Source organism: Ahaetulla prasina, chromosome 1, assembly GCF_028640845.1.
Source record: "Ahaetulla prasina isolate Xishuangbanna chromosome 1, ASM2864084v1, whole genome shotgun sequence".
Taxonomy (NCBI): Eukaryota; Metazoa; Chordata; class Lepidosauria; order Squamata; family Colubridae; genus Ahaetulla; species Ahaetulla prasina.
In genome coordinates this window covers 5098760-5124289 of record NC_080539.1, presented here as the reverse complement: position 1 = coordinate 5124289, position 25530 = coordinate 5098760, and the positions used below count along the sequence as shown (strand labels likewise).

Genomic DNA, 25530 nt, shown 5'->3' with positions numbered 1-25530 from the left:
AAGAGTCTGAATTTCGATGTCGCGACGGGTCACAGGTGTGAAAAACGATCTATGAGTCACCTTTTTTCAGTGCTATCGTCACTTCGGTCCCTAAACAAACGGGTTTTTTAAAATTATTATTTGCATTTATATCCCGACCTTCTCCGAAGACTCAGGGTGGCTTACACTATGTCAAGCAATAGTCTTCATCCATTTGTATATTATATACAAAGTCAACTTTTATTGCCCCCAACAATCTGGGTCCTCATTTTACCTACCTTATAAAGGATGGAAGGCTGAGTCAACCTTGGGCCTGGTGGGACTTGAACCTGCAGTAATTGCAAGCAGCTGTTTTTTTTTTTTTTTTATAAAAAGTTTTATTTTTACATTCATATCCAACAACTCATCCAATGTACAGTCATATACAATTAGTCGGGCTTGCCCAGTCACCACCCCCCTTTTTAACACTCTTCCCTCTTCTACCTTCTTCTACTTTCCAGACCTTCCTCTCCTTCTCTTATCTACATCCTCTCCTCCTCCACCCTACACCTTCCTTCTCCTCTTCTACCCTCTTCCTTCCTCTTCTCCTCTTTCCTACCTCCTACTCTCTTTTCTCCTCCCCACCGTTCTAAAATGGTAACTGGGCAGACCCGACCCTGCATTAATTATATTTATACATCTTCAATAATCCCTGTACATTAACCATCACTCCATCTCTACCAAACCCCCAATTCCCTTCCCCTTACCCCCACCCCCACCCCGACTTCCCAGAACAAAATGCAGGGTATCAAAACTAACAATCATAATCTAAAATAATTCCTAAATTATAATCTCTAGTCACACCACACTTAGTCACACTCTCAATTCCCCTCTCCTTCAAAAATATATCTAATACAAAATATTTCCTAAATTTACTCATATGCTATTCGGTATTTTTTTATCTGATACTTATTTTGAGTATAATCAATCCACATTTTCAAAAATATGGAACGCTTCACGAATTTGCGTGTCATCCTTGCGCAGGGGCCATGCTAATCTTCTCTGTATCGTTCCAATTTTAGTATATGTGCTGCCGAAGCAGCTGCTGTTAATAACAGACTTGTCTTACCAGTCTGAGCCACCAGAGGCCCCTAAGTTGTAAGTCAAGGACGGCTACCTGTCCCCAATGATCGTGACGGTCATTAAGTGAGCTTGCCCGGGAAAGTCGCAAATGGCAATCACGCCACCGCAGGATGCTCTAAGCATCATCACCGCGAGAAGCATTTTTAAATCAGTTTTCTCGGTGCGGATGTCACTTAGAAACGGCCGCTAAGTGAATGGTCATATGTTGAGGACTTTGTGATTTTTCCAGCTTCTCCTCCCCTTCATCTTTCTTCCTAGGGTTTTGGCTGGGAATGCTGATTTGCACCCTGATCCCCTGCATCTGTTCCATCACGTACGTTATCCGGATGAACTGGGACCAGGTGGCGGAAGAGGTACGAGGCCTCCTTCAATCATGCTCCAACCCACTAGGACAGGGGTCTCCAACCTTGGTCCCTTTAAGACTTGTGGACTTCGACTCCCAGAGTTCCTCAGCCAGCAAAGCAGGGGTCTCCAACCTTGGCAACTTTAAGACTTATGGACTTCAACTCCCAGAATCCCTCAGCCAGCAAAGCAGGGGTCTCCAACCTGGGAAACTTTAAGACTTGTGGACTTCGACTCCCAGAATCCCTCAGCCAGCAAAGCAGGGGTCTCCAACCTTGGCCACTTTAAGACTTGTGGACTTCAACTCCCAGAATCCCTCAGCCAGCAAAACAGGGGTCTCCAACCTTGGCCACTTTAAGACTTGTGGACTTCAACTCCCAGAATCCCTCAGCCAGCAAAACAGGGGTCTCCAACCTTGGCCACTTTAAGACTTGTGGACTTCAACTCCCAGAGTTCCTCAGACAGCAAAGCAGGGGTCTCCAACCTGGGCAACTTTAAGACTTGTGGACTTCAACTCCCAGAGTTCCTCAGACAGCAAAGCAGGGGTCTCCAACCTGGGCAACTTTAAGACTTGTGGACTTCAACTCCCAGAGTTCCTCAGACAGCAAAGCAGGGGTCTCCAACCTTGGTCCCTTTAAGACTTGAGGATTCTGGGAGTTGAAGTCCCAAGTCTTAAAGTGGCCAAGGTTGAGACCCCTGCTTGCTGGCTGAGATTCTGGGAGTTGAAGTCTACAAGTCTTAAAGTGGCCAAGGTTGGAGACCCCTGCTGGCTGAGGGATTCTGGGAGTTGAAGTCTACAAGTCTTAAAGTGGCCAAGGTTGGAGACCCCTGCTTTGCTGGCTGAGGGATTCTGGGAGTTGAAGTCTACAAGTCTTAAAGTGGCCAAGGTTGGAGACCCCTGCTTTGCTGGCTGAGGGATTCTGGGAGTTGAAGTCCACAAGTCTTAAAGTGGCCAAGGTTGGAGACCCCTGCACTAGGGAACGCTCCTCTTGCATGACGATTCCTATTTCCCTTTTCCTTCCTATCCTGGTCATCCTTACTCTTTTGCACTGCTTGTCTTACGGGTAGTCCCCGGTTTATGACCATTCATCAAGCCCTCGGACTTATACTCACGCCGGTCATTAAACAAGTCACCATCTCCACTTTAGAGACCGGTTTCTTTTTTTCTTTTTTCTTTTACACTGGTTGTTAAGTGAATAGCACGGTTGTAAAGCAAACGCTGCTGTCATTAAGTAAACATCGTGGTCATTAAATGAATCCATGGCCTGCAATGTCCTTTTTTTTCTTCTTTTGTTGGAAACTGGACATAAAACCTTGGTTTCCGGCCAAAGTGTCATAAATCATGATTAACGTGACTGCTGGAGGCTGCAAATGGTTGTAACTGAGGGACACTTGCTCAATAAGGTGTGTTGTAATTATAAACAAATTGTCATAAAACAAGGATTCCCTATATATAGAAATTACTGTATCTTTTATTTATTTATTTTGTCTCCTTCCTCTATTCTTAACTCAAATAACTCACAAAGCACCTTTCGCCACAAAAACAACCTCGTGAGGTGGGTTGGCTGAGAAGGTGGCACTGGCCCAAAATTCACCTAGACAATTTTCGTGATTAAGCCAAGACTAGAACTCATGGCCACCTGGTGATTGGCCCAAAGTCCCTCAGTGGCTTTCATGCTTAAGGCGGCACTAGAACTCACCATCTCCTGGTGATTGGCCCAAAGTCACACAGCTGGCTTGCATGGTTAAGGTAGAACTAGAACTCACAGTCTCCTGGTGATTGGCCTAAAATCATCCAACTGGCTTTTATGCCTAAGGCGGGACTAGAACTCACCATCTCCTGGTGATTGGCCCAAAGTCACTCAATGGCTTTCATGCTTAAGGTGGGACTAGAACTCTCTATCTCCTGGTGATTGGACCAAACTCACCCAGCCAGTTTTCATGCAAAGGCAGGAGACTAGAACTCACCATCTCCCACTTTCTAGCATGGCGCCTAGATATCAAACTGCCTCTCTTCATTTTACACTTTTCCAGGGGAAAAAAGGAGTTCTAAGCGAAGGCTTTTGCAGTTGGCTTGCTATCCTAAGAACATCAAGTTTATCACCAGACGACTACTACGCACAACTGCACAACAGCACTGTCTCAAAACGGCTTACAAACTTGCGCAAACAGCTAACACAACGGCACAGTTTCACAATTTGCATTGTCATTTGCATTTAGCATTTCGGTATTCGCACACTTGCAAATACCTCTGCATGTGTTTACTGCGTGCAAACACACAATAAATTGCACTGACCTGTCTCTCTCTCTCACACGCACACATGCGTCAGGCAGGAAAGAAGGGCACATGATGGACCGTGTTGTCTAACGAATTTTAACCGACAGGATCTTGAAAGAGCTGTTAAATCAGTCTCTTTAACATGATTTCTGTACGGGGTTTTACGTGAATTTTATCCTTTTTTTACTTGTAAACTTAGTCACTTAGAAAGTGAGATATAAATTTGATTAGTAAATAAATCACCTATAATTCATTGCCCTATTAGGAGAGAGCTGGTTCGGCATAACAGTGAAGATATTGGACCAGAAACCGGGAGTTTGGGAATTGTAGTTCTCCATTAAGCAAGGAAACTGTCAGGGTGCCTGTCAGCTCAACCTACCACACAGGGTTGTTGTTGTGGGGGAAAATAAGAAGAGGGGACATTATGTGCACCTCCTTGAATTGTTCAAAAAGAAAGCAGGATGTAAAAATTATAACATCACCTCTAATCTGTAATTTTGTCGTCTCTAATCTCATAAATCGCCTGGATAGAATATTAATACAGGTAGTTCTCCATTTATGACCACAACGGAGCCCAAAATTTATGCTAAGCCAAGAAACTTGTTCAGTGAGTTTTGCCCCATCTTACGACCTTTCTTGCCCTAGTTGTTAAGTGAATCACTGCAATTGTTAGTCACAATTTGTCGTTAAGTAAATCCCCATTGACTTTGCTGATCAAAAGGTCGCAAAACGGGACACTCCAACCGTCATAAATACGAGTCAATTGCCAAGGGTCTGAATTTTGATCACGTAAGCATGGGGATGTTTGCAAAGGTCATTAAGTGTGAAAAATGGTCCTAAATCACGTTTTTCCGTGGCATTGTAACTTTGGTCACTAAATGAGTCAAAGGCTACCTGTATATAGAACATTTATTTCATTCGCACAAAGTAGCTCATTTCAGAAAGTAACCTACAAACCTGTATATAACTCCTTGAATTCCTCATATATTAAGAAATTGACGACGTATTTCCATCTTGTATGTATCATAGTTATATGTGCTCCTTTTATATATTTTATATACTATTACTGATACCCACGTGTTGTGTCCCACTCCTCCGCTGACGGCCGGGTCAGGGAAATCCGAATCAGGCGTGCCTCTGCAGCTCTGCCAAAGTCCTAGCAAAGTTCTCAAGGCAGGCAGGAGACCAGAAAGTGACTTCAGCAAGATATGTTTAGACTTTGCCTGACTCAGAGACTGCCAGAAAGCAGGTCCTTTATATAGGCCATGGGGTGTGGCTCCATGACTCAGCACTTATCCAGGCCTGCCCCTCCCTTCCTTCTGTTGCCTCCGCCTATCAAGTCTTCTGAGGGTCACTCCAGTCGGCAGCTGTTGGCAATTGACCTCCCTCAGGCTCACATGCTGTGAAGGAGGGGGAGGGGTCTAGTTGCTCCGTTTGCCTGGGCATGGAGCCAGAGCTGGGGGCTGGAGGTATTTCCTCCTCTTCAGCCTGTCTGGGCATGGAGCCAGGGCTGGGGCCAGGAGGCATACTAGGACATTCCTCCGTTCGGAAGCAGATAAGAAGGCCCCGGCTGAGGTGAGATTGGACGAGACACAACACCACGTACTTCACGCCTCATACACTAAATAATTACATAAAACCTCTTAATTTCATCCTCATTTTAAATTACCTAGAGCAGTGATGGTGAACTTTATCAGCACCGAGCGACAAAAAGATTGCATGAAAACATCGCGCATGTCTGCGCACGCTTGTCGGGGCCGCGCTCTGGAAAATCCGCGCTCTGAATTTCTAGGTTCTAGTGTGCATACACACCCAACGGTCAGCTGGCCAGCGCGCGTGTGCACACCGGTTTTCGGCGCTGCTGCACACACAAAGGGCAGCTGATCATCACGTGAGCATGCGCACCAGAAACCCGGACGACAAACAGGCGTGCCGGGCGACATGGCTTCATGTGTCACTTTGAGCACGCGTGCCATAGGTTCACCATCACCAGCCTAGAGTCATTGTGTGTGCGTTCGGCAGCCATATAATTTTTTGTTTTGTTGTTTTAATAAATACATTTGATAAAATCGCTACCATCCGGCTCTTCCCTTTAGGCCCAGCGCCGTGCCAAACTGTCGCAGAAGCCAGTGGACGATTTGAACTCGGACAAGGCAGTTTCCTCTTCCGATATAGAAGGCAAAGCAGGGTTTGGAGGTGAGCCAAAGAGCCAGACTTTATTTAGCCGTGCCAAAGCTGGCCTTGCCGATACAGGCAGTCCTTGATTTACAACCATTTGTGTAGTGTCAGAATTAAGAAGTAAGAATTAAAAGTTGCGTTTTAAAGCAAACAAGAGGGGCTTTAATCGGATTAGGGCCTGAAAAAAAAATATTCATTTTAAGATAAGAGAGAATTGCGGGCTCAATTGTGGTTGTAAGTCTATTACTGTCTGGAGCTGAGTTCGAGTCCCACCCGTCCTTTTCTGTTCCAGGACACACGGATGCCCAGAATGGCGTTGTGCTTCTGAGCTTCACCGTCATAAATGGCCCAACCTTGCCGGACAAGGCGGCGACCAGTGTCCCCAGGACGGGCCGAGTTCTGACGACCAAACAACTGATCATAAGACGGGGACTGGCGGTAGCCGGCGCCGTGGGAATTCTAGCCGTGGGAATATTGATACGGATATTCACGGTGGACAATTAGAGGCTGGAAAAGAGACTAGAACACCCCACCTTGAACCCAAGGCAAAGAGACGAGAGCGAGATGCTCAGCGGCAGGAACCTGTTTCATCCAACAGAGGGCACCAGTGGGAGTTATACTCAGAGCTTCCACCAGGGGGCGCCCATCTCAGCCAAACATTGCGCAACGTTGGCCATCTTGCTCGTTCTCGCAAACCCAAGCTGGCCGAATCCGGCGTCTCAATATGCCAAAGACTAATTTTTGGGGGATCGAAGAAAGTTTATTTCTACCACGCGGCCAACTTGTTGTAGATAACCTAACGTATTCCATGTAATCGTTCCAGATAAAAATCTTTTATTTAGTAGTAATTTTTTACATTGTTTTTTAAAATGTACGCCTTTAAAAGAAAACAAGAGCAGCCGGTTAGATAAGGTTAGCAAACGAATATGGACCCCCAGGGAGGTCAAAAAAGTCAAAGGGTGGAGCTTCAACATGGGGGGGCTGCCATTTTGACTTTTTTTGGACTGCCCCGTAGATAGCAATGGCCATTTGGGGGGAGGGGGTTGCCCTTTAATTTAAAGAGATGAACCGATGCAGCAGGCGGGGTAATTAATTCCGGATTTATTTGGCTTGTGCGGCGCGGTTTTAGCTGTGGTTTGGTCCCACGAAGCTCTGAGAATCTTATCTAGGAACTCAAGAATGCTATTTATTACACTGAACATAATCTAACCAGTTCAGTTCCAAACCGAGAAGAAACGTGCTGGAAATAAAATTTAGGCCGATCGGAAAGGAGGATTCAGAAGCATAGCATGCGGTTCTGGGACAGCTGAAAAATTAGCCTGACGAGTGCAAGGATTTTTCTACGGTTTCTGAAATGCCGCAGGGGATTGTGCAATGTATTTTGCTATTCTAATGGCGGTGGGTTAATTCTGTTATGTCCTAAAGATCCAGTCCTGTCCTTAGAATTTGGGTGGAGGGGGATGTAAATTCTTAATCCCATCATTTGGAGCGGAAGGACTAGAAGACCTCCAAGGTCCCTTCCAACTCTGTTATTGTTATTATTATTATTAAGGTGTATGAATTTCTTTTTGTGATTTCTTAATGCGCACAAGAGAGGGACACGGTGGCTTAGTGGTTAAGACACTGAGCTTCTTGATCAAAAGGTCGGCAGTTCAGCGGTTCGAATCCCTAGTGCCGTGTAATGGGGTGAGCTCCCGTTACTTGTCCCAGCTTCTGCCAACCTAGCAGTTCAAAAGCACGTAAAAAATGCAAGTAGAAAAATAGGGACCACCTTTGGTGGGAAGGGAACAGCGTTCCGTGTGCCTTTGGTGTTGAGTCATGCCGGCCACATGACCACAGAGACGTCTTCGGGCAGCGCTGGCTCTTCGGCTTTGGAATGGAGATGAGCACCACCCCCTAGAGTCGGGAACAACTAGCAGGCGAGGGGAACCTTTACCTTTACCTTAATGGGCACAAAATATCCATCTCTAAAAACTTCGGGCATCTGCTGGAGGCTGTTTGGGTGTTGCTTTCTGCCTTTAAAAATACGTTTCTCCATTTCTCCTTTCAGGAAATGTAACGTTCGGCCTCTTTTAATATTCCCCCAAGTATTTCAATTTTTAGGAGGGTGCGTGATTCTTTCTTACACTATGATTCCTAGTTCGTTTGATGTCTGCTGGTTTCAAACCGAGGGTGGTTGAACCAATGGCCGAGGGATGCACACAGGGCACGCTCAGGATAATGGGATGCGGAGCTGATCTTGGGAGATAGGAAGAAGCGTTTGCAATTGAGGCAACTATCAGAGAAGAGGTTGCTAAGGCCAAAGCAGCTATAAGGACGTGGGAAACCTCTTAGAAGAGACCTTCCCTAGTTTCTTGAGCTGTAAATACGAGATGTGTGTGTGTGTGTGTGTGGGGGTAGATTTACTTTCAAGAACTGCGGAGCTCCTGTACAATGGAATTTATTCCAGCTGGGGATGGTGGGAATTGTAATACAGCCACATTGCACCTCTGATGAATAGCATATGGACCTAACACATCGCTCTCAAACTTCTGGACATTTCATTGGGTAACATTTCTCAGGCTTGGCAGGTGGACGATGGGTGGACTTCAACTCCCAGAATTCCCTAGCCAGCATGTTTTAAGAGGGGTGGACTTCATCTCCCAGAATTCCCCAGCCAGCATGCTTTAAGAGGGGAGGACTTCCACTCCCAGAATCCCCCAGCCAGCATGCTTTAAGAGGGGAGGACTTCCACTCCCAGAATCCTCCAGCCAGCATGCTTTAAAATGGGTAGACTTCCACTCCCAGAATCCCCCAGCCAACATGCTTTAAGAGGGGTGGACTTCCACTCCCAGAATCCCCCAGCCAGCATGCTTTAAAAGGGGTGGACTCCAACTCCCAGAATTCCCCAGCCAGTTTTCAGATGGGTGGACTTCAAGTCCCAAAATTCCCCAGCTAGCCAAATTGGCTGGGGAATTCTGGGAGTGAAAGTCCACCCATCGTCCAGCTGTCAAGCTTGAGAAACACTAAGTATAGCTCAGAAATATCTCTGTGGAGGCCAAACCCAGGATAAAATCAGCTGCCTTCAGAGCTTTTAAAAAAGCACTTTAAACAAAAAAACAAAAAAATTGAGTTCCAATGCGATCCCATTTTGTTCCTTGCCACAACACGGCTGTAAAATGCAAATGTTTTGGTTGCTCCTTTCAAAGAAAAGAAAAGAAAAAAAAATGACCAGAAGCTGCTATTTCCCCAAAAACCAACGAAAACTTTGTATTATTTTTTTTTTACATGGCACAGAATAAGCTTGCTTTAAAAAAAAGACTCTGGAATATCTTGAAAATTTAACAACGGGGTTCTTTTCCTAAGTCCTCTAACTTAAAATCATTTTTTCTTGAAATTGGTGCTTTCCTTTCTTTGGTGCAAACTGCCTTTCCCGGAGAGAAGAAATATAAGAATATATATATATAAGATATATTCTCACCCGAGAAACCAAACCCTGTTTAGAGTTTAATGATTAAGAAGAAATTGCGTTAACTCTTGTAAGTAAGTGTTAGAAAAAAACACCCTGCCCGACACACACACATATATGCGCAAACACACAAACACTGCCTGGAACAGCTTTTTTTAACACCACGTTGTGCGATGGCCTCGGCGGAATTGCGTTTTCAGAAAAGTACCACCTGCGAAAAGGACAAAAAAAAAAAAGATTAAATTTCTGCCTTGAAAAAAAGAGATGAGAGATACAGGTAGTTCTCGACTGATGATTGCAATTGGGGGCAGAATTTCTGTGGCTAAGCAGGGCGGCTCTTAAGTGAATCACCGATGATTGCTGTTTTTGCCATTTTTTGTTAAGCAAATCACTGCCGTCATTAAGTGAATCACACGGTCGTTAAGTGAATCAGTCTCCCCGGTTGAATTGGCTTGTTGGAAGCGCGTGGGGAAGGTTGCAAATGGGGATCATGTGGGATGCCACAACTGTCGTACATACATGCCAATTTTTTTTTATTTGGTCATAAGTGTGAGGACTGGACATAGATCACTTTGGTTCGGTGCCGTCGTAACTTCGAATGTCTCTTAAATGCATGGTCATAAGTCGAGAAATACCTGCACCAGAGGTGTGACTTCGAAGAAACTTTGAAAATGGGTCCGATAAATTAGGATAATTTCAAAATGGCTGGAATATAGGTAGTAGTCCTCAATTGTCCATTTAGTGGCCGTTCAAAGTTACGACCCTTTTTCACACATACAACCATTGCAGCATCCCCAGGGTCACGTGATCAAAAATTTGGACGCTTGCCAACTGACTTGTATTTATGACGGTCATGCGATTCCCCTTTTTGCGACCTTCTGCTGAGCAAAATCAATGGGGAAGCCAGATGTTGGTAACTTAATAACCTCAGTGACTTGCTTAACAGCTGTTAAAACCCCTTTAACTGACTTGCTTAACAACAGAAACGTTGGGGTCAATTGTGGTCGTAAATTGAGGACTATCTGGCTGCACCCTAATCTAACAGTGCGAAATCATCCCCTTTTTAGGGGGAAAAATGGTCAAGAAACTGAGGTAAAATTTCTTCTGAGCTTATTCCTCCAAACTATTTTGTTCTACAGCTCATCCTCAACTTACATTTAGTGACCGCTAAAGTTACAACGGCACTAAAAAAATGTGACTTACGACCGCTTTTCACACTTACGACCGTTGCTGCCTCCCCATGGTCAGGTGATCAAAATCACGACGCTTGGGAAGCGACTTGTATTTACGACGGTCACAGCGACCCAGGGTCACCTTTTGCAACCCTTGACAAGCAAAGGCAAGGCAGATTCACTTAACAACCATGTTGCTAACTGCAGTGATTCACTTAACAAACCGTGGCAAGAAAGGGCATAAAATCAGGCAAAATTCACTTAACAGCTGAATGATTCACGTAACAACTGCAACTCATTTGCTTAACGTAATTGGCAAGAAAGGTCGTAAAACAGGACATGACTCCCTTAACAACTGTCTTGCTTAGCAGCGGAAATTTGGGGCTCCGTTGTGGTCGTAAGCCAAGGACTGCCTATATTACAGATAAACTTTTGCCTCCCAGGCATGAATAATGAAGAAGATTGAAGAGCAAAAAGACACAGAAAAAAATAATAATGGTTGAAGGCCAGGCATGCTTTAAATTAAAATAATCAGCCAGGGCTTTTAAGTTGCAAAGTAGCTATTTCCAGATAACATATTAACAAAGTAATAGTGTTGGAAGGGACCTTGGAGGTCCTCTAGTCCAACCCCTGCTGGAACAGGTAATCCTATACCATTTCAGACAAATGGTTGTCCAATCTCTTCTTAAAAACTTCCGTTGTTGGAGCATTCACAACTTCTGGAGGCAAGTAGTTCCATTGGTTAATTGTTCTGTCAGGAAATTTCTCCTTTGTTCTCGGCTGGTTCTGTCTGTCTGTCATCTAACATCTTTCCAGCTAACCTTCTATGTCTATCATCTCTCTCTCATCTATCTCTCATCTACAGTATATCTATCCATCATCTATTTCTACCTACTACCTTCTATCTCTCTGTCTGTCTGTCTGTCTATATCTATCTATCTATCTATCTATCTATCTATCTATCTATCTATCTATCTATCATCTATCTATCTATGTCTATTCTATCGATCAATTGATTGATCAATCAATCTGTATAATCTATCTATCTATCATCTGTCTGTCTGTCTATATCATCTATCTATCTATCTATCTATCTATCTATCTATCTATCTATCTATCTATCTATCTATCTATCTATCTATCTATCTATCCTCTATCTGTCTGTTGTCTGTCTGTCTGTTCTATCTATCTATCTATCTATCTATCTATCTATCTATCTCTCTCTCTCTCTCTCTCTCTCTCTGTCTATCATCTATCGATCGATCGATCGATCTATATAATCTATCTATCTATCTATCTATCTATCTGTCTATCTATCTATCTATCTATCTATCTATCTATCTATCAATATCTCTCTCTCTCTCTCTGTCTATCTATCTATCATCTGTCTGTCTGTCTGTCTATATCATCTATCTATCTATCTATCTATCTATCTATCTATCTATCTATCTATCTATCAATATCTCTCTCTCTCTGTCTATCGTCTATCGATTGATCAATCGATCTATCTAATCTATCTAATCTATCTATCTATCTATCTATCTATCTATCTATCTATCTATCTATCTATCTATCTATCTATCTATCAATATCTCTCTCTCTCTGTCTATCATCTATCGATCGATCAATCGATCTATATAATCTATATAATCTATCTATCTATCTATCTATCTATCTATCTATCTATCTATCTATCTATCTATTCCATCATCTGTCTGTCTGTCTGTCTACCTACCTACCTAATTATCTACATCTACCCGTCTATCTATCTGAATACAGAATAAAAGAGTTAGAAGGGACCGAAGAGGTCTTTTAATCCAGGCAGCTCAATCAGGAGACCATATTCCATTTCAGACAAATGGTTGTCCCAATCTCTTCTTAAAAACCTCCAGTGATGCAGCAGCCAGAACTTCTGGTGGCCAGCTGTTCCACTGTTTGATTATTCCCACTGTCAGGAAATTCCTCCTTATTTCCAGGTTGAATCTCTCCTTAATCAGTTTCCATCCATTGTTCCTTGTCTGGCCTTCCGGTGCTTTGGAAAATAGCTTGATCCCCTTCCTCCTCTCTGTGGCAGCCCCTCAAATATTGGAAGATGCTCTCCTGTCTCTCCTGGTCCTTCTCTTCACTAGACTAGCCATGATGCCCCACTTCCTGCAACTGTTCATTGTATGTTTGAGCCTCCGGTCCCCTCATCATCGGATGGACCGACAGGTGCTGTAACCTGAGCTGAGCGCCGTCCTTTGCACATCAAGGGTGACACCTGATCTCATCATAAATACCGTAATCCTCTTTTCCTGGCAGCAATCCCTGCTTTTTTCTGGAATGTGTTTTTTTCAGATTCCCAGGCTATTTTCCACCCGAGAGATTTCCTGGTTGTCTTTCATCCAAATAGTAACTAGATATGATTCTGCTTGGCTTCCTACGATCCGCGAGACGACGTCATCGGCAAGAGGACAGGCAGTCCTCAACATACGACCGTTCATTTATGGACCGCTCAGAATCACGCACGGGGCTGCTTTCAACCACGGTGGCGAGAAAGGTCATAAAACAGAGCAAGACTCACTTTAACCCTTGTCTCTTGCTTACCAACAGGAAATTTCGGCCTCCATGCTGGTCGTAAGTCAAGGACTCCCTGTAATTTCAAGCGGTTGCTAAACAAGTGGTCGTACTACCTGTAAACAAGCCCGGGACTACCTGTAGCATTTCCCGGAAACCTTGTGGAGGGGTCTATTTTCTTGTTTCGGCCTACTGCGGAGGGCTGACATTACGCATCTCATCCGGGACTCACCTTGATCACAATGGCGGCCACTATGACCAGCACCGCGAGGGCGACGAGGCCGAACTTCCACATGCTGAACCGCTTCAAGACGAAGAATTTAGCCCAATCCACTTTCTTCTGGCTGTTCGGGGGGTACCGAATACTGTTGACGGCTTCCATCCTGAATGTCCGGATGAGGCAGGCGCGCTTATGGGAAAAGGTATCAAAGCCAAAACGGCCGTGGTAGGCGCCCATACCACTGTTACCTGTGGGGAGAAGATTTCAGAGGAAGGGGTCATAGTTGGGGACAGGGAAGCTGTACAGAAAGCAGGAGACGGAGAGTTCTAGTCTCCCCCTTAGGCATGAAAGCTGGCTGGGTGCCTTTGGGCCAATCACCAGGAGACGGTCAGTTCTAGTCCCGTCTTAGACATGAACGCCAGCTGGGTAACTTTGGCCCAGTCAGCAGGAGACGGTAAGTTTTAGTCCTGTCTGATTTATGAAAGTCAACTGGGTGCCTTTGGCCCAAACATTGAGGGATGGTAAGTTCTAGTCCCGTCTTGGGCATAAAAGCCAGCTGGGGGGATTGTGGGCGAATCACCAGAAGACTGTGAGTTCTAGTCCTGCCTTAGGCATGAAAGCCAGCTCGGTGACATTAGGTTAATCACCAGGAGACAGTGAGTTCTAGTCTCGCCTTAGACATGAAAGCCCACTGGGTAACTTGGGGCCAATCTGTGGCTCAGGCTGCTAATGTAGTCTGTTATTAACAGCAGCTGCTTGCAATTACTGCAGGTTCAAGCCCCACCAGGCCCAAGGTTGACTCAGCCTTCCATCCTTTATAAGGTAGGTAAAATGAGGACCCAGATTGTTGGGGGCAATAAGTTGACTTTGTATATAAATATACAAATAGAATGAAGACTATTGCTAACATAGTGTAAGCCGCCCTGAGTCTTCGGAGAAGGGCGGGATATAAATGCAAAAAATAAAATAATAATAATAAATAATCACTAGAAATTAGTGAGTTGTAGTCCCATCTTGGGGCACAAAAGCCAGCTGGGCGACTTCTGGCCAGTCTCTTTCAACCCAACCCACCTCACAGGATTGTTGTTATAGGGAAAAGAGGAAGAGGAAGGAGCACTTGGTATGTTTGCAGGTTTGAGTTACTTATAAAGTAATAAAGCTGGGATACAAATAAATAAATAAAATAAAAGTACATTGAAAAACCTAGCTAATAAATAAAAAATATGTAAGAGCACTTTTTCATGCAGCTGTTGATAAAAATAGAATCGCCAACATGATCCCCAATGTCCAATGACAGATATGGCACAATAATAACAATAATAATAATAATAATAATTAATTAATAAAAATAAATATACACCTCTTCCCTTTCAAACCCTCTATCCACCATGTTTCCCTGAAGATAAGACCTTCTCTTATATTTTTTTGAACCCCGAAATAAGTGCTTGGCCTTATTTTCGGGGGGGGGGTGTCTTATTATTATTTAGGGGGTCCCCCTTATTATTAGGGGGACGCGGTGGCTCAGTGGCTAGAGCTTGTCGGTTGAAATGTCGGCAGCTCAGCGGTTCGAATCCCTAGTGCTGCCGTGTAACGGGGTGAGCTCCCGTGACTTGTCCCAGCTTCTGCCAACCTAGCAGTTCGAAAGCAGGTAAAAAAAATGCAAGTAGAAAAAAATAGGTGGGAAGGGAAGAGCGTTCCGTGCGCCTTTGGCGCTGAGTCATGCCGGCCACATGACCACGGAGACGTCTTCGGACAGCGCTGGCTCTTCGGCTTTGAAACCAAACGGCTGTGCATGCAGTTAAATATTTTCAGGGAAGGCTTATTTTCAGGGGAGGTATTGTTTTTGGGGAACCACAGTATTGCGCAAAATATGTCCGTTACTTTGGCCACATCTGGCCATATGGGGATGTTGAACGAGTGATGGTGTTAAGTTTTAATGTTAAAATGTTTGTGTCTTTTTCCAGAGTTCCTGCTCACTGGCTAGCTTTGACCAAACCTGGCTAAACAGCACACTGGGACTGGGAAGGTGGCCTTGGGGGAAGGAGGAATCGAAGCAGGAAACCTTTCTAATTAGGAAACACAAACGAGACCTCCGTTCTGAGACTCACCAACGCCTCCGAAAGGTAAACCTGGAATGGAAAAGTGCATGATGACGTCATTGGCCGTCACTCCGCCGCTGGAGGTTTCGGCAATCATTTTATCGATGACCTGGGAGGCAAGAGAGAAGAGAACAGAGTCTGCCAAGGCGGTCGACACGTTGGTTGGTCTGGACGAAAAAAGGAAGGAAGGAACGGAGGAAGGAAGGGTGGGACGGAGGGAGGGAGGGAAGGAGAGAGGAAGGGAGAGAGAAAGAAGGAAGGAAGGAAGGTAGGAAGGAAGGAGAGAGGGAGGGAGAGAGGGAGGGAGAGAAGAAGGAAGGAAAGAGGGAGGGAGGGAGAAAGGAAGGAAGGAAAGGAAGGAAGGATGGAAGGAAGGAAGAAAGAAAGAAAAGGAAGGAAGGAAGGAGAGAGGAAGGGAGAAGGAAGGAAGGAAGGAAGGAGAGGAAGGAGAGAGGAGGGAGGAGGAAGGAAGAGGAGGGAGAGAGAAAGAAGGAAGGAAGGAAGGAAGGAAGGAAGGAAGGAGGGAAGGAGGGAGAGAAGAAGGAAGGAAAGAGGGAGGGAGGGAGAAAGGAAGGAAGGAAAGGAAAGAAGGATGGAAGGAAGGAAGGAAGAAAGAAAGGAAAGGAAGGAAGGAAGGAAGGAAGGAGAGAGGGAGGGAGAGAGGGAGGGAGGGAGGAAGGAAAGAGGGAGGGAGAAAGGAATGAAGGAAAGAAAGGAAGGATGGAAGGAAGGAAGGAAGGAAGGAAGGAAGGAAGGAAGAAAAGGAAGGAAGGAAGGAGAGAGGAAGGGAGAGAGGGAGGGAGGGAGGAAGGAAAGAGGGAGGGAGAAAGGAAGGAAGGAAAGGAAGGAAGGAAGGAAGGAAGGAAGGAAGGAAAGGAAGAAAGAAAGAAAGAACGAAGAAAGAAAGAAAGAAAGAAGAAATGGAGGGAGAGAGGAGGAGGAAGAAGGAAAGAGGGAGGGAGGGAGGAAGCAAGAAAGGAAGAAAGAAAGGGAAGGAAGGAAGGAAGAAAAGGAAGGAACTACACCACTTAATAAAAAAGGAAAGTTTTATAAATGAAATAAATAAATAAAAATAAAAAAATAAAATAAAAATAAATCCGAACCCAAAAGGGAGAGAGTCCTGAACTGCAGGGGAGGGAGCCTGCCTGGGAGGTGGTTAGGCAGAGTCTACCTTGTTGCTGTTGGTGAAGACGTAGAGGGCCAGGGGCTTCTCGCGCTGGTTGATGAACTGGATGGCTTCCTCCACCCCCTTCACCGTGACGATGGGCAGGATGGGGCCGAAAATCTCTTCCTGCATCACCGGGGCTTCTGGATTGACGTCCGTCAGGATTGTGGGAGCTAGAAAAGAAAGGCGGGGAGAGGAAGCCACGAAGACAGCCACGGTTCAAGGCCAGCCCCAGCACTGGCTGACACAAAGCAAGCACATCTTTTGATGTATCTGTATTTATATTTATCGAGACTTTTACGGAAACTGAGAAACAAAGGAAGGAAGGAAGGAAGAAGGGAGATGGAAGGAAGGAGAGAGAGGAGGGAAAAAGGAAGGAAGGGAGAGTGGGAAGGAGAGAGAGAGAAAGAAAGAAAGAGGGAGGGAGGGAAAAGGAAGAGAAAGAAAGAGGGAGAGAGGGAGGAAGGGAGGGATGGAGGAAGAGAAAAAGAAAGAGAGAGAGAGAGAGAGAGAGAGAAAGAAAGAAAGAAAGAAAGAAAGAAAGAAAGAAAGAAAGGAAGAGAAAGGAAGGAAGGGAGGAAGAAGGAAAGAGAAAGGAAGGAGAGAGGAAGGAAGGAGGAGGAGGAAGGAAGGAAGGAAGAAAGAAGGAAGGAAAGAGGGAGGGAGGGAGAAAGGAAGGAAGAAAGGAAGGAAGGAAGGAAGGAAGGAAGGAAGAAAAGGAAGGAACTACACCACTTAATAAAAAAGGAAAGTTTTATAAATAAAATAAATAAATAAAAATAAAAAAATAAAATAAAAAATCCGAACCCAAAAGGGAGAGAGTCCTGAACTGCAGGGGAGGGAGCCTGCCTGGGAGGTGGTTAGGCAGAGTCTACCTTGTTGCTGTTGGTGAAGACGTAGAGGGCCAGGGGCTTCTCGCGCTGGTTGATGAACTGGATGGCTTCCTCCACCCCCTTCACTGTGACGATGGGCAGGATGGGGCCGAAAATCTCTTCCTGCATCACCGGGGCTTCTGGATTGACGTCCGTCAGGATTGTGGGAGCTAGAAAAGAAAGGCGGGGAGAGGAAGCCACCAAGACAGCCACGGTTCAAGGCCAGCCCCAGCACTGGCTGACACAAAGCAAGCACATCTTTTGATGTATCTGTATTTATATTTATCGAGACTTTTACGGAAACTGAGAAACGAAGGAAGGAAGGAAGAAGGGAGATGGAAGGAAGGAGAGAGAGAGGAGGGAAAAAGGAAGGAAGGGAGAGTGGGAAGGAGAGAGAGGGAAAGAAAGAAAGAGGGAGGGAGGGAAAAGGAAGAGAAAGAAAGAGGGAGAGAGGGAGGAAGGGAGGGATGGAGGAAGAGAAAAAGAAAGAGAGAGAGAGAGAGAGAGAGAGAAAGAAAGAAAGAAAGAAAGAAAGAAAGAAAGAAAGAAAGAAAGAAAGAAAGAAAAAGAAAAGGGAAGGGAAGGGAGGAAGAAGGAAAGAGAAAGAAAGAGGAAGGGAGGGAGGGAGGAAGGAAGGGGGGAAGGGAGAGAGAGAAAGAAGGAAGGAAGGAAAGAAAAGGGAGGGAGGGAGAAGGAAAGAGAAAGAAAGAAAGAGGAAGGAAGGAAGGAAGGAAAGGATTGATAAGGATTGTTTTTTAAGAGATGAACCCATTAAACTTTGAAATCTGAAATGGTGTAAGGTTTCCTGCCTGAGCAGGGGGTTAGACTAGAAGACCTCCAAGGTCCCTTCCAACTCTCATTCTGTATGCTGCAAGTGACTCGTTCATCTACACTCAGGTCAAAATGCGATTTTTGGATGCCCCCAAGTTCTTAGAACCTAGAATCCCAGGGCTGGAAGGGACCTCAGAGGTCTTCTAGTCCAACCCTCTGCCCAAGGCAGGAGACCTTACATATTCCATCCCTACAAGGTATCTTAAAGGCGTTCACTAAATGGAGGTGGTGGTTGTGTTTTTCCCCTGGGGAGGTTCTGGAGCATCCGATTGGTTTGGGACAGGGGTCTGCAAACTTGGCTCTTTTAAGACTTGTGGACTTCAACTCCCAGAATTCCTCAGTCAGCTTTGCTTGAAGACTTCTGGACTTCAACTCCCAGAATCCCTAAGTCAGCTTTGCTTGAAGACTTTGCGGCCTTCAACTCCCAGAGTTCCTCAGCCAGCTTTGCTTGAAGACTTGTGGCCTTCAACTCCCAGAATCCCTCAGCCAGCTTTGCTCACTTTGCTGGCTGAGGAACTCTGGGAGTTGAAGTCCACAAGTCTTAAAAGAGCCAAGTTTGCAGACCCTGGTTTGGGGGGCTCACCTATGAAACAGGAGGACTCATCAGTTTCACCCCCATAAGCCACCTTCTGCCCTTCCAAAAGGCCCATCAGTCTCTTGAAATGACGCTTGCTCACAATCCGCTCGTAATCCGGGGAATCTTTCACGTTCTCGCCGTAGAATTCCTGCAAGGGAATCAACATGGATGGGTTACTCTGGGAATCAGTGCTCGACTTGTGACCACAATTGGGACTGGAGCTTCTGTCACTTAGAGAGACGGTTAAGTGAGTTGTGCCTGATTTTTAGGGAGGGAGGGAGGGAAAAGAAAAAACAGGAAGAAAGGAAGAAAGGGGGGAAAAATAGGAAGGGAGGGAGGAAAAAATAAGGAGGGAAGAAAGAGAAAGGAAAAAATGGAAGGAAGGAGGGAGGGAGGGAGGGAGGGAAGGAAGCAGAGGGAGGAAAAAATAGGGAGGGAGGAAAGAGAAAGGAAAAAATGGAAGGAAAGAAAGAGGGAAGGAAGGGAGGAAGGAAGGAGAGGGACGGGGGGAAAATAGGGAGGGAGGAAAGAGAAAGGAAAAAATGGAAGGAAGGAAGGAGGAGGAGGAAAAATAGGGAGGAGGGAGGAAGGAAGAAAGAAAAAGGAAGGAAGGAGGAGGAAAAATAGGAAGGAAGAGAAAGGAGAAAGGAAGGAGGAGGAGGAAGAAAGGAGAGGAGGGAGGAAAAATAGGAAGGAGGAAGAAGAGAAAGGAAAAATGGAAGGAAGGAAGGAGGAGGAGGAAGGAAGGAAGAAAAATAGGAAGGAAGAGAAAGGAGAAAGGAAGAAAGAGGGAGGAAGGAGGAAGGAAGGAGAGGGAGGGAGGAAAAATTAAGGAGTGAGGGAGGAAAGAGAAAGAAAAAAATGGAAGGAAAGAAGGAGGAAGGGAGGGAAGGGAGGGAGGGAAGAGAAAGGAAAAGGAAGGAGGGAGGGAGGAGGAAAAATAGGGAGGAGGAGGAAGAGAAAGGACAAAATGGAAGGAAGGAGGGAGGGAGGGAGGGAAGAAAGGAAGGAAGGAGAGGGAAAAATAGGGAGGGAGAGAGGGAGGGAAGAAAGGAAGGAAAAATAGGAATGAAAGAGAAAGGCGGAAAGAAGGAAGGAGATGGAAGGGAGGGAAGGGAAGGGAAAGAAAAAAACCAATTTTTCCAGCCTGATTTCCTTCAACGTAAAAGCGAAGAGAAATTTTGTATTTACTGTATTAAGATTCTGTTATTTTTGTGCCTGTGGGGTTTGTCTAATGGCCTGGCCTACCTCGAAGGGTTGGGGTTGGGGATTGCACCCTTCCCCTGTGATTGCACCACCAGGAGGCTTTTGCTAAACCATCAGTGCAAAAGACACGCAACTTCCATTTGATTGAAACCCCAAATCTTCGTGCTACAAGCTTCCAATGTTTTGCTGCTAATCCTGGCGGAGGAAAAAATGTTTCCTCTGGAGTTTTGGTCAAGGAGCAATGCACGTTTCTCTGTTTTTTAAGATTCAACTGGAATTTGCCCAGAAACTCCTAAGTTCTGAGGCCGTCAAGACCCTGTCTTGCCCCCCAACAGGAATGACATTTCCCCGACATAAAAGACCCCAGGCCTAGTTCTCACCTTGACGTTTTTCTTAATGAATTCCACGACGGTCTTCTGAATGGATGGATTGCATAGGATATAATCCGGGGCAATGCAGGTCTGGCCACAATTCATGTACTTCCCCCACGTAATCCGCCTAAAAGGATTAAAGAATCCCAGAAGGTTAAGAGTAGGGAGGGCCTCTCTAGAGGTCATCCAGCCCAGCCCTATGCTCAGGCCGGGGATCCGTATTACAGATAGACCTCGACTTACGACCGTAATTGGAATTTTAAAAAATGCCAATTCACTGAATCCTTAGTTGAAATGCAGCGTCTGCATTTCCTGGCCACTTTTTACAGAGGCACCACTGAGAGCGTTTTAACAGACTGCATTTGGTGGCAGCAGTGGCCTCGGATAGAAAGACCCTACAGAGAGTGGTGAGGACAGCAGAGAAGATTATATTGGAAGCTGGCTTCCCCTTATTCAGGATGCTGCTTATAACGCGATGTGCTTAGAGTTCGAAGCATTGTTAGAGACCCCCACCCACTCACTTTACGACCTGTATCTATTGCTCCCTTCTGGGACGCAGTGGTACGCAGAGCCCTCTCTATTGGCATGAGAGCCATCGCCTAGCTCAGTTCCACCCCCGCATGTGTGCGTGGCTCCCGCCGGCCAGCTGATTTTTGGGTCTCTGGCGTGCATTCACAGGGGGGCAGGGCATATGTACAGGTACTGTATATATGGTACCTTGCTCAACAGTAGTAACTGTGAGAGGGATCTTGGAGTCCTAGTGGACAATCATTTAGATATGAGCCAGCCGTGTGCAGCAGCTGCCAAAAAAGCCAACACAGTTCTGGGCTGCATAAACAGAGGAATAGAATCAAGATCACGTGAAGTGTTAGTGCCACTTTATAAGGCCTTGGTAAGGCCACACTTGGAATATTGCATCCAGTTTTGGTCCCCACGATGTAAAGAAGATGCTGAGACTCTAGAAAGAGTGCAGAGAAGAGCAACAAAGATGATTAGGGGACTGGAGGCTAAAACATATGAAGAACGGTTGCAGGAACTGGGTATGTCTATTTTAATGAAAAGGAAGGAAGAAAGGAAGGAAGGAGGAAGGAAGGGAGGAAGGAAGGAAGAAAAAACCAATTTTTCCAGCCTGATTTCCTTCAACGTAAAAGCGAAGAGAAATTTTGTATTTACTGTATTAAGATTCTGTTATTTTTGTGCCTGTGGGATTTGTCTCATGGCCTGGCCGACCTCGAAAGGTTGGGGTTGGGGATTGCGCCCTTCCCCTGCGATTGCACCACCAGGAGGCTTTTGCTAAACCATCAGTACAAAAGACACGCAACTTCCATTTGATTGAAACCCCAAATCTTCGTGCCACAAGCTTCCAATGGAAGCTGCTTTGCTGCTAATCCCGGTGGAGGAAAAAAATGTTTCCTCTGGAGTTTTGGTCAAGGAGCAACGCACGTTTCTCTGTATTTGAAGATTCAACTGGAATCTGCCCAGAAACTCCCAAGTTCTGAGGCCGTCAAGACCCTGTCTTGCCCGCCCAACAGGAAGGACATTTTCCCGACACAAAAGACCCCAGGCCTAGTTCTTACCTTGACGTTCTTCTTAATGAACTCCACGACGGTCTTCTGAATGGATGGATTGCATAGGATATAATCCGGGGCAATGCAGGTCTGGCCACAATTCATGTACTTCCCCCACGTAATCCGCCTAAAAGGATTAAAGAATCCAAGAAGGTTAAGAGTAGGGAGGGCCTCTCTAGAGGTCATCCAGCCCAGCCCCATGCTCAGGGCGGGGATCCGCATTACAGGTAGACCTCGACTTACGACCGTAATTGGAATTTTAAAAAATTCCAATTCACTGAATCCTTAGTTGAAGCGTGCAAACCAGCGTCTGCATTTCCTGCGTCGGATGAGGACAGCACATTTCTCTCCTTCTGTCCTGGCCACTTTTTACAGAGGCACCACTGAGAGCGTTTTAACAAACTGCATTTGGTGGCAGCAGTGGCCTCGGATAGAAAGACCCTACAGAGAGTGGTGAGGACAGCAGAGAAGATTATATAGGAAGCTGGCTTCCCCTTATTCAGGATGCTGCTTATAATGCTATGTGCTTAGAGTTCGAAGCACTGTTAGAGACCCCCATCCACCCACTTTACGACCTGTATCTATTGCTCCCTTCTGGGACGCAGTGGTACGCAGAGCCCTCTCTGCTGACATGAGAGCCATCGCCTAGCTCAGTTCCACCCCGCATGTGTGCGTGGCTCCTGCCGGCCAGCTGATTTTTGGGTCTCTGGCGTGCATTCACGGGGGGGCAGGGCATATGTACAGGTACTGTATATATGGAACCTTGCTCAATAGTAGTAACTGTGAGAGGGATCTTGGAGTCCTAGTGGATAACCATTTAGATATGAGCCAGCAGTGTGCAGCAGCTGCCAAAAAAGCCAACACAGTTCTGGGCTGCATAAACAGAGGGATAGAATCAAGATCACGTGAAGTGTTAATACCACTTTATAAGGCCTTGGTAAGGCCACATTTGGAATATTGCATCCAGTTTTGGTCACCAAGATGTAAAAAAGATGTTGAGACTCTAGAAAGAGTGCAGAGAAGAGCAACAAAGATGATTAGGGGACTGGAGGCTCAAACATATGAAGAACGGTTGCAGGAACTGGGTATGTCTAGTTTAATAAAAAGAAGGACTAGGGGAGACATGATAGCAGTGATCCAATATCTCAGGGGCTGCCCCAAAGAAGAGGCAGTCAAGCTATTCTCCAAAGCACCTGAGGGCAGGACAAGAAGCAATGGGTGGAAACTCATCAAGGAGTGATGCAACCTTAGAACTAAGGAGAAACTTCCTAACAGTTAGAACAATTAATGAGTGGAACAACTTGCCTGCAGAAGTTGTAAATGCTCCAACACTGGAAAAATTTAAGAAAACGTTGGATAACCATTTGTCTGAAATGGTGTAGAGTTTCCTGCCTGGGCAGGGGGTTGGACTAGAAGGCCTCCAAGGTCCCTTCCAACTCTTGTTATTATTATTATTATATGCGGGAGATGCGCACATGCCCGAGAGGGGTGAGGTGGTCACGCACGCATGTACAGGGGGTTGCGCACGCATGCGCAGGAGCGGAAGGAATGAGGGGTGGGGGAGCATCCAACCCCCATTGCCAATTTTGGGCCTAGCAGGCCCCCCTGCAGCCTCTTGGGACCAGAGCTGTCCCTGCAGGAGTGGACACATGCATGGGGAGGTGAGGTGCGGGGGGGGGGTGTCGCACGAGCATTGCATTACGGGTGCAGGCACATGCCTGTGCTGTTACACGCGCATTTCAGCACACAACAAAAAGGTTAGCCATCACTGCCCTGGGCCATCTGTCTAGTAAACTCACAAACTTCTTTTTTCTCGCCATGTACATCCGAACTGGACGGTGTAAGTTTCTCTGTGTCATATAATATATGTGGGTCTATGCCTAATTTTGTATTTACTTATTTATCTTGTCAGGTTTATGCAGTGTTATATTGGAGCTGGTGACCCTTTAAGAGCTGTATGCCACGAAATTTCATTTTTAATGTATGCTGATTAGTGTACAAAGTGACAATAAAGTTATTCTATTCTATTCTATTCTATTCTATTCTATTCTATTCTATTCTATTCTATTCTATTCTATTCTTTACTCTATTCTATTCTATTCTATTCTATTCTATTCTATTCTATTTCTATTCCATTCCATTCCACTGCATTCCATTCCATTCCATTATTCTATTCTATTCTATTCTATTCTATTCTATTCTATTCTATTCTATTCTATTCTATTCTATTCTATTTCTATTCCATTCCAGTCTTTACTCTATTCTATTCTATTCCATTCCATTCCATTCTTTACTCTATTCTATTCTATTCCATTCCATTCCATTCTTTACTCTATTCTATTCTATTCTATTCTATTCTATTCTATTCTATTCTATTCTATTCCATTCCATTATTCTATTCTATTCTATTCTATTCTATTCTATTCTATTCCATTCCATTCCACTGCATTCCATTCCATTCCATTATTATTCTATTCTATTTCTATTTTTATTTCTATTCCATTCCAGTCTTTACTCTATTCTATTCTATTCTATTCTATTCTATTCTATTCTATTCTATTCTATTCTATTCTATTCTATTCTATTCTATTCTATTCCACTGCATTCCATTCCATTATTATTCTATTCTATTCTATTCTATTCTATTCTATTCTATTCTATTCTATTCTATTCTATTCTACTCCACTCTACTCTACTCTACGCTTAATTCTATTCTTAAGTACATGCCAGTTGCCAAGCATCTCAGTTTGGATCATGTGACCGTGGGGACGCTGGAGCCGTCGTAAGTGTGAAAAAAACGGTCACTAAATGAACTGTTGTAAGTAGAGGACTACCTGTAACATTTCTTTCAGTGTTCTTATAACTTCAAACCGTCGTTAATGAATGGATGTAAGTCGAGAACTTTCTGTAGTTGCCTTTTTTTGTCAGGTTTCATGAAGCAATTGTTTTATCTTTCCGTCCTGTTTGGAGTGAAACACACTCACGCTGTTGCCCCATTTTACAAGCTTTCCTGCCACCGTTAAGTGAATCCCTGCAGTTGTTAAGTGAGTGACATGGTTGTTAAGTGAACCTGGTTTCCCCGTTGACTTTGCTTGCCGGGTCGCAAATAGGGGTTCACGTGACCCCAGGACACTGCAAACGTCACAAACCTGAATGTTGTGATCCACCAGCAGCCTGCAGAGCTGGCAACGGAGTCAGATGCTTGGAGGCGGCTTCCATCACAATTTTGCCAACGGCGCTGTTGCCCGTGTAGAAGATGTGGTCGAATCTTTGCTTCAGCAATTCCGTCGTCTCTGGCACGCCTCCATTGACCACCGGATACAGATCCTGGGGTGGGGGGGTGGGGACAGGAGACACAGGGAGTCCTCGAGTTACGACCACAATCGAGCCCCGAATAGACGTTGCTAAGTGAAATATCTGCTAAGCGAGTTTGCCGACTTTTCTTGCCGCCGTTGTTAACCGAATCCTTGCATTTGTTAAGTGAGTCACATGGCCGTTAAGTGAACCTGGTTTCCCCGTTGACTTTGCTTGTCAGGAGGTCGCAAA

General features: G+C 45.2%; 2 protein-coding genes and 1 non-coding gene across 3 annotated transcripts in view; 1 reads left to right on the top strand and 2 right to left on the bottom strand.

Moving 5' to 3' along the window:
• The window catches only part of LOC131188645 (multidrug and toxin extrusion protein 1-like), a 40841-nt gene extending 34268 nt beyond the window's left edge, over positions 1-6573 (top strand). The window contains exons 15-17 of the mRNA XM_058164051.1: positions 1360-1454; positions 5818-5917; positions 6192-6573. Of these exons, the coding sequence (XP_058020034.1) occupies positions 1360-1454; positions 5818-5917; positions 6192-6403 (407 nt within the window). The 3' untranslated portion in view covers positions 6404-6573. The remainder of the gene's footprint in view (positions 1-1359; positions 1455-5817; positions 5918-6191) is intronic.
• Positions 958-1061, bottom strand: LOC131189436 (U6 spliceosomal RNA). Its single transcript, XR_009153041.1, has one exon. It is a non-coding gene; the product is annotated as a U6 spliceosomal RNA (small nuclear RNA).
• Positions 6574-9372: 2799 nt separating the features above from the next.
• Positions 9373-25530, bottom strand: part of ALDH3A2 (aldehyde dehydrogenase 3 family member A2) — a 55976-nt gene continuing 39818 nt past the window's right edge. Inside the window, exons 5-11 of the mRNA XM_058163848.1 lie at positions 25134-25311; positions 21994-22217; positions 18846-18987; positions 17435-17601; positions 15404-15503; positions 13308-13543; positions 9373-9558 (exon numbers count right to left, since the gene is read on the bottom strand). Coding sequence (XP_058019831.1) covers positions 9544-9558; positions 13308-13543; positions 15404-15503; positions 17435-17601; positions 18846-18987; positions 21994-22217; positions 25134-25311 — 1062 coding nt within the window. The 3' untranslated portion in view covers positions 9373-9543. The remainder of the gene's footprint in view (positions 9559-13307; positions 13544-15403; positions 15504-17434; positions 17602-18845; positions 18988-21993; positions 22218-25133; positions 25312-25530) is intronic.